At 36.5% G+C, this 13,453-nt stretch overlaps 2 protein-coding genes across 3 annotated transcripts in view; one reads left to right on the top strand and one right to left on the bottom strand.

The window, feature by feature from the left end:
- LOC110445859 (collagen alpha-3(VI) chain-like) overlaps nt 1–8,099 on the top strand; it is an 18,487-nt gene extending 10,388 nt beyond the window's left edge. Inside the window, exons 3-4 of the mRNA XM_021490686.1 lie at nt 4,844–5,124; nt 5,239–8,099. Of these exons, the coding sequence (XP_021346361.1) occupies nt 4,844–5,124; nt 5,239–5,828 (871 nt within the window). The 3' untranslated portion in view covers nt 5,829–8,099. The remainder of the gene's footprint in view (nt 1–4,843; nt 5,125–5,238) is intronic.
- Nucleotides 8,100–9,557: 1,458 nt separating this feature from the next.
- LOC110445844 (nucleoredoxin-like) overlaps nt 9,558–13,453 on the bottom strand; it is a 50,967-nt gene continuing 47,071 nt past the window's right edge. For both annotated transcript variants that reach the window (XM_021490660.1, XM_021490657.1), the window contains exons 6-7: nt 11,052–11,161; nt 9,558–10,366 (exon numbers count right to left, since the gene is read on the bottom strand). In XM_021490660.1, coding sequence (XP_021346335.1) covers nt 10,181–10,366; nt 11,052–11,161 — 296 coding nt within the window. In that variant the 3' untranslated portion in view covers nt 9,558–10,180. The remainder of the gene's footprint in view (nt 10,367–11,051; nt 11,162–13,453) is intronic.

Here is a 13,453-nt window from a genome sequence, read left to right as displayed (position 1 = left end):
ATACACAGATAGTAAGACTTGGTAACACACACAGATAGTAAGACTCACACAGATTGTAATTTTGTATTACATATACATATACTTGGTAACATACACATATAATGAGACTGGAATATATAAAGAGAGATACATTAAGACTTTGTAAACATAACTTAGTTTTGTTATGCTATGTAGTTTAGGATTCTTAAATATTTTCTTTCTTTCTAAAAATGTAGGTATTTCTTAATGGCATCCTTGTTTTTGGCGACTTGATATATCCAGACCTCAGAAACTCTTTCCCAGGATCAGGTGCATACTTAGCTCCTTTTTGGACGGATTACTATTGTTGGTATAATGCAGAGAAAACTTGCTGGAAGGAGGTAACCTCTGAAGAGGAATTTGAACGAGCAGGAAAGGAGATCATGTCATACTTTCCAGAACTGATGAACTTCAATATTTCCTGGATGTTTATAGTGTCGTGGATTGATGTAACCGACTGTTTGGTAAACCATTCATAAAAAAGATCGTAGTTTGGAAGTAGTTGTTCTCAAACCCGATGTTGTTACTCTCTGTGTCATTTTTGATTATACATTTCATATAACGGGGTAGAAGCAATGGCATTGTTCAATTGTTTGTTAACATTGGGTACCGATAACAGTTTTAAATTAAATAAATGAGACAATGCCAAATTCACAAACACAAACCTCACAAAAATACATAATAGGAAAATGAGGAAGTCAGTAATCGCCTAACAGTGCCAAGATGCATTACAACATATTTACTAAGTAGAGTGTTTCCTCACAATACTATACAATGTATAGTATTAGAGGGATATAAACATACATTATAATTACACACTTTACAAGATGTCACTTTTTAAACCAGTGTCTAGCACCCAAATTCATTTTTATTTATACTGACCTGCAAACCATAACTTGGGTCAAAGATGGAATTATATGAATGTTAAACACATAAAGACATGATATACCATTTAACTTTTACAGAATCACATTTTTTCCGATATTGAATATAGTTATATATATTTCCTTTTTGCTTACTGTTTAAGGACAGTACCCCACACCTTAATTGACGTGTCATAATAAATATCTTAGTTCAATATGAAGTATATCTTTCCGATTAATTGATTGTGTTTCTCAGTTTATGTCTGGGTTTTTTCCCATTTTCTGACCTTTAAATACGATATCGGTTTAGAGGTGTGTGTTGTACTTCCTCAAAGAAACAACATCAGAATTTACCTTTATTCATAAGATTAAAGTAAAAAAGATTCAAATGTATTAGTTGTTATTAAAAGGTACTATCAAAAGGTGGATTAAAGTGTATTGATGACATAAAACTATAACGACTATAATGAGTACTTCAGTATATCATCTATTTACGCTGTCGGAGGTGGTTGTATTTTTCTACATCAGTTACTACACATCCTCGATATCCAGGAGTTACGCTTTCGCTTTCTACACCCTGGATTATGTCATAGAAAAATTGAAGACTCTGTGTGCGCCACCTTGTTGATGAGACAGGGAGACTAGTTCGATCCTTTGATATACATCAAAACAATCTCGCAGGCACGTAACGGTAAAATTTGACAGGCTTTGAAGTCGGGCGTCCCTCCTTTGCAATATTCAAAGGACAGGTATCAGCCTAGCGATAGGTCAGTTGTTTTTACCCGAGACCAATTAAACAGCTATCTTCCTGCCTTCAATTTTACTATGACATAGTCCAGGGGTGCAGAAAGCGAAAGTGAGCGTAACCCCTGGATATCGAGGATGGTTACTACATAACGTATACAATCAACACGAGCGTTAGGCTCAAGGAAAGCGTACAGGTATCAAATATACCAGACAAACTATGAACCAACAAACACTAAAGCTGCCAGGCATGATACCACAGGTGTCAATCAGTAACGAACCAACAAATGTCAGGTAAACCAGTAATGAACTTTAACGTCACAGATGTCCCTTAACCCCTTTACCACCATACGTGGTATTTCACTTATTATCGTTTAATATTTGGAACATGATATGTAAATCAATTTTGCATATTTTTAAAGATAATTGTGCAAATTATAATTTGTATAATTATGTTTGATATAATTGTGAGGCGTTTAGCATGTAAATTCACGTTTAGTTCATTACATTATTATAATTGTGAAAAGTATGACATTAATAAGGTTTAATGTGATTGTGAAATATATAACAAATAATCGAGTTTGAATGTTGAATAGTGTTTAATATAATGGTTATTTGAGAGATTTCAATTAGGGGATAACCCTACTGGTGTTGGTTTTTTTTATTTGCCGCGGTATGTCGTGATTATACTGTTGCAAACTGAGTTTTATTGGCGACGCGGACCGCCGCAAATTTCAAAATACCGTAGGGTTATCCGCATTCTATTCATATAAACCAAAACCACTGGGAAAAAAGACGATTTTAAGATATTTTGAGCGATTTCTTCAAATTCAGGGTCTCCGCTATTGTTCGTGACGTCATTAATAATCAATTTCATGCCGTTTCAAGGTCAGTCGGGGTCATCGACGTCATTTTCATATATAAATGAGAAATTTTCGGACGGTATATCGTGGTTGTGCTGTCGCAAATTATTTTGATTGACCAATCAAATGTCGTGTTACATCTCAAACGAATTAGAATATTGTTTATATGATTGTTAGGAAATTTGTTAGTCTTAAGATTTTTAATTATTGTTAAGCCGAGGACAATAAAAGTTTATTCGATGTTGACAGGAACATCCAGGTAGCATGTTTGGCATCTACATGTAATTAAAGGGTAGGATATGTAAAATAGTCAATTTGTGTTTGATGTTATGTAATAAATGTGTCATGTTTAACGTTTTTTTCACAATTCGTTTCAGTACCAGCCTGCTCTAAAAAATACATTTCAAGCTGTTCTTCTTACTGACGGTGTGTTGTCATTTGTAATTTATAACTACAACAAAATACAGTACTCTGCGGGTTATTGGTGGACACATCACTTAAATGCAAAGGTAAACCAATTTCCCATTTATGAGCTCACCTGGTCCGAAGGACCAAGGGGAGCTTATGCCCTACCGTGGCGTCCGTCGTCTGTACGTCAACAACTTCTTTGAACGACTTCTTCTTCTTAACCACTGATTGGAATTTAACTAAATTCGACTGGAAGAATCCTTAGGTGGTACGGATTCAAAATCAAACAAATAGTGGGCCTGACCCCCCCCAGGGGGCTGAGGGGCGGGGCCAAAAAGGGGGCAATGTGGCTGTATTGCTTTAAGCGACTTCTCCTCTGGAACTAAGAGATGGATATGAACTATATTTGACTTGAAGCATCCCTAGGTGATGGAGATTCAAAATTGTACAAATGATGGGGCTGATCCCGCAGGGGGCTGAGGGGCGGGACCAAAAGCAGGCAATTTGGCTATATTGCTATAAACATATACTTCCAGGATGGTCTTGGGGTCTGCCCCACCCTTGGAGACTTAACCCTTGGGTCATAACTTCGAAATGGTTAAGATCCCCACCCCAAACTATATATACAATTGTTGGGCATAAAGAGACGAATGCAGTCATGATATTAGAATTGATCCTGGGGTCTGGCCACAACACTAGGGACCTAGTTTCTGAGACACAGCTTGGAAACAGTTGAGATCCCCAACCCATAACCATACATAGAATTGCTGGGCATGAAAAATATGATACAGATATGCTACAAGGATTGGCCTTGGGGTCTGGCATATTCCCTTGGATCTCATTTGGAGAATATTTTGCCATGATATCCAGGTGAGCGATAAAGGCCCTCTGGGCCTCTTGTTCATTACTGACCTATTTTCTTTATCAAAAACAACGTTTTCTCCTCGTCGTATTAAATTGATTATTGTTACCAATACACAATAAAACAGAAAAATATAGAGGGGAGACAGATTTAATGGTTAAAGTTATTACTTATTGTTAATAAAGGGAATTGATAACTTCATATCAAAATTTAATTAATGTAAACATGCGTTGACTTTAAGGTTGGCTTCAATAAGGGAGATGATACCCACTACTACGCTGTGGAGGGATCAGGCACGGAGGAAATCGCCACGGTGGTGTCCCGTAGTAACGTCAACAAGACGGGCAAGTTCGTCTTCAGACTCAATGGTTACATGGCACGTCCCGTAAAGGTTGCCGACATAGTGTTTGTCATAGACTCCTCCTACAGCGAATCGGCTTTGTTTGCCAGTATCCTCCAGTACATAGTAGACGTTACTGACAATCTGACCATAGCTCCCAACGACACACAGGTGGCTGTTGTAAGTTTCTCCAAGACAGCCAATGTGGAGTTCGACTTCTTTTCTTGTCAGAAAAAGGACTGTATTCATGAGCGTGTTCTAAATACATCCCATCTCAACAGTACTTCTCACATGAAACCGGACTAGAAAAGGCAAGGTACGTACGTAGTGCAATATATCCCTATTTTCCAAAAAATAAGTGAAGGTAGGGTATTTCGTTCTTCCATCTATTGTTTCCAAACACTGAGTGGACAGTTATTAATTACTCAAATATTTAAAAACTGAAACATGTTCATTTCTCGTCCTGCTGGGTGTCTTCGGCAGTATGTTTCAGTGAGATAGCACTATAAAGTCGGCATCAGTTTCGCGCTATCTCAAGGAGACAAACACGAATATATCGTAGCTCCCAAAACACATATGCATACACTAAACGCATGCATCTTGCACACAGGAAAGGCCGTCCTTAGATGACCATAGCTGTTGATAGGACGTTAAACAATACTAAACCAAACCAAACCAAACTTTAACAAAAAGGATTTTCTGAGGTTAAAGTTCACCGAGTGACTTGATTTCGCTTTACCTACAGAGACATGTTCCGGTGGACCAACGGAGGAAGACAGTCTGCCTTGAAGTATGTTGTTGTGGTCAGCGACGGACTGGTCAATGACAGGGAGAAAGCCATAAATAGTGCAAGGGGTCTGTCTAATGGAAACGGTGATATCAGGGTGGTCAGTGTTGGACTGGGAAGGTCTGTGTATCACACCGTGCTGGAGAGTGTGGCCTTCAACAGTTCGTACTTACTGGCGCCAGATCCCAGCAAACTACTGGACCTTCTCCAATGGGATCTACACGATGGGAACAGTACAGGTAAACTACATTTGTCTGTAATTGTGATTGTATCTATATCATCTGAAACAAAAATAAGACTGCTTAACTATCATATAAAGATGTCTAAGTATTCGTCTGTATCTTTCTCCACAGGATGTGAAACCAAATACAGTGCTGATATGCTATTATTAGTGGAGACATCAGCATCACAGAGCGGCAAAACGTTTAAGACGGTGCTGAACTTCCTACAAACATTTCTCGATAAAATCAGCTCCTATCATACCAATCACACTGTAACCATCAGTATAGCCACACATGGCACCAAATTAAAGTACGTCGTAAAGGGATGCCAACTGTCAAATCTGCCGTACATGATGGACGCTGTAAAGGAACTGAGACAGTCGCCGGATAACAGACCAGACTGGGACAGTGTGATGACGTTTGCAGGTACTCACACATCCTACAGTAGTGTTGGGACCAGGAAGTATGTCATATTTGTCACAACCGGTCTCATACCAGAAGAATCGGTTCCGTACGTGCGGACACAGCTCGGACATCTGCAGGACAACAACGGGGTGAGTGTAGTGATGGTTGGGGTAGCTGGCCACACAGACTGGACATCACTGGAAAATGTGTATGATTGTGGGTTCTTCACTTTCTCTACAGAGGATGTGGATATCGTGTCACGTGCTCTGTGGAACGACATTAAATCCACTAACTGTACCACATCTGAGAAAACATAAGCTGTGTGTTATTTACATGTATTACTGTGGATATTAGCTTGATAACGACCCGTCAACAATTTCCTAAATTAGATACTTTGTGTGTAACCATAAGGTTAAATCATGAAGACTTTACTGAATGTCAGGAAAGAGTTGTCATGGTGAAGACTTTTGATATTTTCATCAATTTCTCAAATCGTACAAGTACAACCCAGCGGATATGTAGGAAATGTATGTATAAACAAACCATGAAGATGAAATAACACCATATATAATACATACAGGAAAACATATAGCAGACTATAAAGGAAAATTATGCATAACAAAGTATGGAGGTGAAATTAAATAACGTATCTAAATAGGATAAACATATACATGACTAAAAGGAAATAAATATAACTAAGCATTTAGATGAAACTTCATCAGGTTTTTAAATAGGAAAGTACTTAAGATAGATAGGAAATATGAAGAATAATACCTTAGGTAACAATCCTACAGCTCGAGGACCAAGATAGGAATATAAACCTGATGTTACCCATTGCATGTTGTAATAGGAAAGTAATGTGGGAACCCCCTGCAAAATTGGGGATTGGCGTTTGTTCCCTCTACTTGGAGAAACAAAAGTAATCTCAAATACTTATTGCAACATTTGGAATCTTTATATTTCCTTTCTATTCCCAAATAAACTTTTACCTCCTATCAGCTTGAACCTCACGTTCGCCTAAATGAGGAAAGCAATGCATTTGTGCCAACGTCCCTAAAATGCTAGCTTTAATTCATCTATTGAAACACCGTTCTAAGATAAAGGTGCAGCATTTAAGGTAATCAAGACAATTGGTCAGTATAATGGGACCGAATGAAATACTGTACTGGGTGCTTCAGTGAGATAGCACTTGAAAGTAGGCATCAAATCCGCACCTACGGCCTCCAGATCCCATACACGCATACATTACACACATCCTTAAATTATCTTAGCTTTTGATACGACATTAAAGCGTGTAAATATAAACTAAAACAAGCATAAAGTATTTTTTAAGGATCTAAACAGCAGTTATTGATCCTGAGATCGATTGACTGCCTTATTGAGAGGTGCAGATTTATCAAGTTCTCATTGAGAAATGTTCTATTTCCTTGTGTGGTATGAGGGTTGATGCTTCAGCTCATTAATGTGCCACGTGATTTCGTCACTACATCAGTTTACGCCATGGGAACGCGACAATTCCTTGATCTGACATTGATTTACAAGACGCTGGCTCTTTCGAAAAACCGGTATATTCTCCTTTTACTGTTCACGAGTATCCATGTAACTTCCTTTTTTCAGATTTTGTCTTACTTTCCTAAACTTTGAGTTCTAATTATAGTTTTGATCAAACATTGCTATTCTCATTTTTTCTTAGATCGTTGATGATCTACATAATTCAAAATAAGATGTAACATGTAGTGAATGAAATGCGTTTCGTGTTTAATCATAGATGTTCCTCTCTTGTGTTATATTACATCTCCAGATCATAACAGCTTCAGATTATTATATCTCAATATCACGTCATCGTATCTCCTGTGCATTTTGTGGCAGTATTATTTGAAATATATTCAGTAGTTAGTTAATAATTGCTTAATCAGAGAACTGAAATATACGCGATACGTCACTTCTGCTGTGACTTGTTGCACACAAGTACTTGTTTCTGATGTGTCATCATAATCATTACGATCCATCTACTTCTGCATGTTCCTTTTATATTTATTTCTTTTATTGATTTGTAACCAGTTTTAAAGTATATGCATGTACATATTTTGTACTATAATTTTACTTTAATGGTATTTCAAGAAAAATGTATTTTTGACAAAATGATTGAAGATAACTGATTCAATGTATCCATTGTTTAAAAATGAAAGGTGAATTCAAATTGATCTTCATTTATTGAACTTTTGAATAGACTGACATGTATTCGCTAGTTTTCAGGTATTTGCTTTTTCTTGTGTGCAGATATTTTTAAGAATTATAATGACATTTAAAAATATTTCATTTATGTTCAAGACCACGGGTCAACTAGAGTTATTACACAAGAATACTCTAGGTATGTTGGATAATACACTGCCTCCAGGTGATCACATATCAGGTTGGTATATCCCTGGTTTAGTAATTATCTCTTTGTGGTTCAAAGACTTGTAATTTCATTGAACACTTTGTGTATCACCATTTCTAACAGACAAGATAAACAACCACCATATGTAAAAGACATACATGTTTCAGGTGTTTTTAACAATACCAGTTTTGTAGACAGATTAGAAACCTACAAGGAATTAAAAACAAAACCTCAAGTGTTTTTAGACATCCTTTATATTATATCCATTCTACAATTGATCGATAAATAATGTGAAATGTTCACTGTTGCATACCATAAAAGATGACAACAATGGACTTTTATAAAGTCTTCTTAACTTCTAATATAAACAAGCATATATATAATGAACATATTAGGTCCAGTTAAAAATGTCATGCACTCTTTTACAAATGTCTATAAGCTTATAGCAATATGCACGGTAACAGGGGTAGTCTCCCCTTTGGTCTTGATTAGAATTACCTCCCTTCTCCCACTAAATACTCCAAAACACATGATTCATTCTTCTACCTAGAGGTTTTAAGCCTTCATCCATTATTATTCCAATACATCATCCGTATCTGTGGGAACTTAAATTAACAAATGTATATTTATTTATTTTTTGTTCCATTTCCATAATAACAGCTGTGTTGTAATTTTTTATCATCATGTTATTTAAGTCTGTTATAGTTTGCTACACAATAAGTTGTTAATCTAGGTCATTTCTTTGAGATTCACTACATTCTGTTGAATTATAAAACACACGCCATTAACACAGAAGTTTATTATACCAGAGTAGTATATGTAAGTGTTGTTGTGTTGTTGTACTGACATTAGAATGTCGATTAAGTTTACAATAAACATTACATATATCACCTCACAAACAGGCTCCTGTATCACTCATCATCTTGTTATGCTTATTGAAAATATATATTCCTTGTGGTTCACATTGTCGTGAGAGGTCACTTTAAGGATCCCTGTCCCACTATACTGTGGTTTTTCCTACAGTATGTACAGTACCCCCCCCCCCCTTAACTTCCGTTTGGATTCAAACCCCAGACTAGTCCCACTGAATTTTTTACACTCAGAACACTGTTGTTGATTATATTCTGCTCATATCATCTTTATTATTTCTCATTAAAGACCCGCAAGGTAGGGGTTTCTTTTCAGAATGGTTTATCAAAGCTTAAATCCTGCCAGAAAAAAAATCAAAAAAATCCAATACTTCGTTACAGTTTTTGGCAGTGGTACGGGGATCCTAAAGAACTTAGTTACAATTTATGGCAGTAGTACGGGGATCCTTTGGAACTTAGTTACAGTTTTTGGCAGTAGTACGGGGATCCTTAAGAACTTAGTTACAGTTTATGGCAGTAGTACGGGGATCCTTAAGTACTTAGTAACAGTTTTTGGCAGTGGTACGGGGATCCTTAAGAACTTAGTTACAGTTTATGGCAGCGGTACAGGGATCCTTAAGTACTTAGTTACAGTTTATGGCAGTGGTACGGGGATCCTTAAGAACTTAGTTACAGTTTTTGGCAGTGGTACAGGGATCCTTAAGAACTTAGTTATAGTTTATAGCAGTGGTACAGGGATCCTTCAGAACTTAGTTACAGTTTATAGCAGTGGTACGGGGATCCTTAAGAACTTAGTTACAGTTTATAGCAGTGGTACGGGGATCCTTAAGAACTTAGTTACAGTTTTTGGCAGTGGTACAGGGATCCTTAAGAACTTAGTTACAGTTTATAGCAGTGGTTTGGGGATCCTTAAGCTTGTACTGATGTTGGTCCCTCCTGCATTAGGATTGTAATGATTGATGTGGTGGTCAACGGCCGAGCTGAATGTTTTAATTCATACAGCACTTCATTCCCCAAATTGTTTATTTTTGCAGTATCGACCATGTTTTATAGGGGGACCACAAATGGCAACCTCAATTTCATCCATATATATATATTTATAGGTCAAATATGAGGTTAAAGTTCAGGTCGTAAAGGTCACTGATTTGTGATATCCTACACTATGTGGATAATGAAGCATTACTATCCTGTATTAGCATAATGTTCCACTCCACAGTCATAATTTAGCGAAATATAAATGTGGAAACCATTAAGAAGATGGTTTTGTACTTCCACCAACAAAATGTACCAGTCAAGAGAAATCTTTTCCAGTTCTTAAAAACTGTCGGTGTAAGTTCCCTCCAGCCTGGAATGGAGAATATATCAACTCCACTGATTACCATATAAAACACACATGAAGGACACAAACATGACTTGGACTTCAACTGATGGAAGTGGCCTCCAGTGTTCCATTAAAATAACGCTTTACAAAGTCTGATGCAACTTCTTTCGTGATCACTGTCTCCGGACTGAGATAAACCTTTTGGTCAGGAAAGTCAAGGATGACCAGGAGTGGGCATTGGTCCTCTAAGTTGGCAAAATCACGCAAATTATCACAAAATTCATTCTACAAAAAGAAAAGACAAACTGTGGTAATGTATAATATTTTAAAATAGATGTCTGGTGTGAAAAGGATAACTGAATCCACTTTTGTGGGCTTTATGTTGTATGATATAAAGGACTGAGACAATCGTCAGAAGTTAGATCAAAACTTTCAGGAAATGAATGGTAGACAAAGTGTAATAGAATTTGGGGTTGAATATCATTTTACATGACCAGATTTCATCAGAAATGGGATTTATTTATAGCAATTGCGGTTTAAATTATGTAAGGGCAGTTGGGTTGCTGACATTTTTGTCAAATGATCAACGATTTTTAGGAAAATTATTGCATGGAAAGGACTGATGGACAGGAGAATGGATAGATTGAAAAAAACATTACTTACTACATGTATATACATAGTTCCTTTTAAGGCACTGGGAACAATATCAAATATACAGCCACAGAATAAGAATTTTCACAATGATACTGTCGGCCATAACTGTTATAGAAAAACAACCTTTTTATTTATAATTCAAAAGGACATTGTCCCATATATTTCATGCCTTGATGCTTTTATAATATTGTATGCAATTTGACCTCTCACCAAAAATATAAACTCACACATTTAACTGGCACTTGTATACTTTCCAATGCCTTTGACCGATTTATAATGACCTAACAGCTTTGAGTCAATGACCCTACAAACTCACCTCTGTCCCATAAAAGAAGAAGAGTTCCTGATCCTCGCCTTTCTGGTGTTCCTCACGAGCAAGACCTTCCAGTGCTTCTTTAGCCATCTCTATGTCTGCCTCCTCACCTTCTGTAAGGTCAACATACACTGTACCCACAATATCTTAATAAAAGTAGTCAACATACACTGTACCCACAATAACTTAATAAAAGTAGCCAACATACACTGTACCCGCAATAACTTAATAAAAGTAGTCAACATACACTGTACCCACAATAACTTAATAAAAGTAGTCAACATACACTGTACCCACAATAACCTAATAAAAGTAGTCAACATACACTGTACCCACAATAACTTAATAAAAGTAGATTTCATTTAAGTCTTTTAAAAGAGACTTGAACACTGACAAGTCAGCAAGGGCCCGCCATGTGCCTAACCATATCCCCCTCCCTCTATGGATTTTTTTTTAGAAACAGGGACCTTTTTTTGAGATAAAGACTGTAGCCTTCATTGTCTATTTTTAGAAAGGGTGACCTTGACCTAAGAATGTTCCAAAAACCCAGCATTGGTGTACTTTATCTTATAAGTTGACATATGACTCAATTGGGTGAAACAACCTTCATCAGAACATCTGATGACAGTTGGCCTAGCTAGCCAATGGTAACAAATTATAAATTAAATATCACACTTCACAGAATATTTTGTGAAGTATTGATCCAACTCAGAACTGTGCAAATCAAAGTATGTTGATCACTACTTACCACCTGGTTTATGATATATAACTTCCGATAGGTAATGTAGAGCAAGGTTTTATTGTTCATTTCAATAAACTGAATAGTATGTAAATGATTCGCTTTAAATAAAATATTATTCCTGTTTTGCAATTTTGAAAAAAAAGTAGTGATAAATACTTTGCAGCAAGCTGCCATCCATTAAAACACACCAGCAGAACCCCATCAAATAAAACACACCAGCAGAACCCCATCAAATAAAACACACCAGCAGAACCCCATCAAATAAAACACACCAGCAGAACCCTATCCAATAAAACACACCAGCAGAACCCCATTCAATAAAACACACCAGCAGAACCCAATCTAATAATAATTTACAAGCAGTAGAATTTTGACAACACGCTAAGTGTAGTATAGTATTACATGAAACATACAGTTTTTGGTAGAGTAGAATTTTGAAAACACGCTAAGTGTAGTATATTATTACATGAAACATATTGAAAACTTATACGGTTTTTGGTAGAGTAGAATTGGCTTCATTAAGACACTTCACCGTCTCAATGGTTTGTGTCTGTAACATTGTTTTTAAATAGCTCATCTATGCTTTGTAATATAACAGGCACAGTATTCTAAGTGAAGAATGTTGTAAGAAAGAGTGTCTTTTATGGTAAATATAGCCAACATCATTCACAAATAATTTCATTTTGAAATTGAAACAAGAAGCAATTTGAAAAGCCATTAAAACATAAAATTGGAATGGCCGGATACTTCATAGCCACTTCGTCGTGCGCTTTCATTAAAAAGGTCTTGAGCATTAAGAAAATTGCAAATTCATTACTATACAGGACCAATACAGCCATCAGGATTTCTAATTGAAAACCATGGAAACCAGGTAAGTAAAATGTCCAGAGTATAACTTCAGCTTGAAAAAAGCAGGTTTATTTTGCCCCTTCTTAAACTGTTGTCTCTTTTTCTGCCTACATGCCTGCTTTCTTCTTATTAGTCTGTCTGGACTACATATTTGTGCATCTCCTTGTCTGTCTGTCCGTCCATCTGTCAGGACTACATATTTGTGCATCTCCATGTCTGTCTGTCTGTCTGTCCGTCTGTCCGGACTACATATTTGTGAATCTCCTTGTCTGTCTGTCCATCAGTCTGTCAGTCTGCCTGTCTGTCTGTCTGTCTGTCCGTCTGTCAGGACTACATATTTGTGCATCTCCCTGTCTGTCAGTCTGTCTGTCTGTTGGTACATATATATTTATGCATTTCTGTTCCTACCTATATGTGCTTATGTCTGTCTGTCTGAATGTCTGTCAATCTGCTTTAAGGTGGCTCCACACTTTCGCAATTAACCAGCAAAATTCGTTGAAACTTTCATATAATGGTTATGCAACTATGTAGAGTTAATTTTATGAAAATCTAAACATTCCGATAGTTTGGGGACTTTTTTGGAAAAAATACCAAAAAATTGAATTTTCGCCACTTTTAATATTTTCCGGTATTTTTTGTGTGTGGCATTGTTCGGAACAATAACAACAATAAAAAATGAAAAGAAGCATTTATAATTAACCCTACAAATATTTTATTTATCGCAAAATATGTAACACATGTTACACAAAGTGTTTTTTATTGAATTTGAACGGATAAAAGTGATTATCTACAAGCTAAAAGCAAACAGGACACA

The sequence above is a fragment of the Mizuhopecten yessoensis genome, unplaced genomic scaffold (genome assembly GCF_002113885.1).
Source record: "Mizuhopecten yessoensis strain PY_sf001 unplaced genomic scaffold, ASM211388v2 scaffold2383, whole genome shotgun sequence".
In the NCBI taxonomy this organism is placed as follows: Eukaryota; Metazoa; Mollusca; class Bivalvia; order Pectinida; family Pectinidae; genus Mizuhopecten; species Mizuhopecten yessoensis.
Note: the sequence above shows the minus strand (reverse complement) of the source record. Positions and strands in the feature narration are given on the sequence as shown.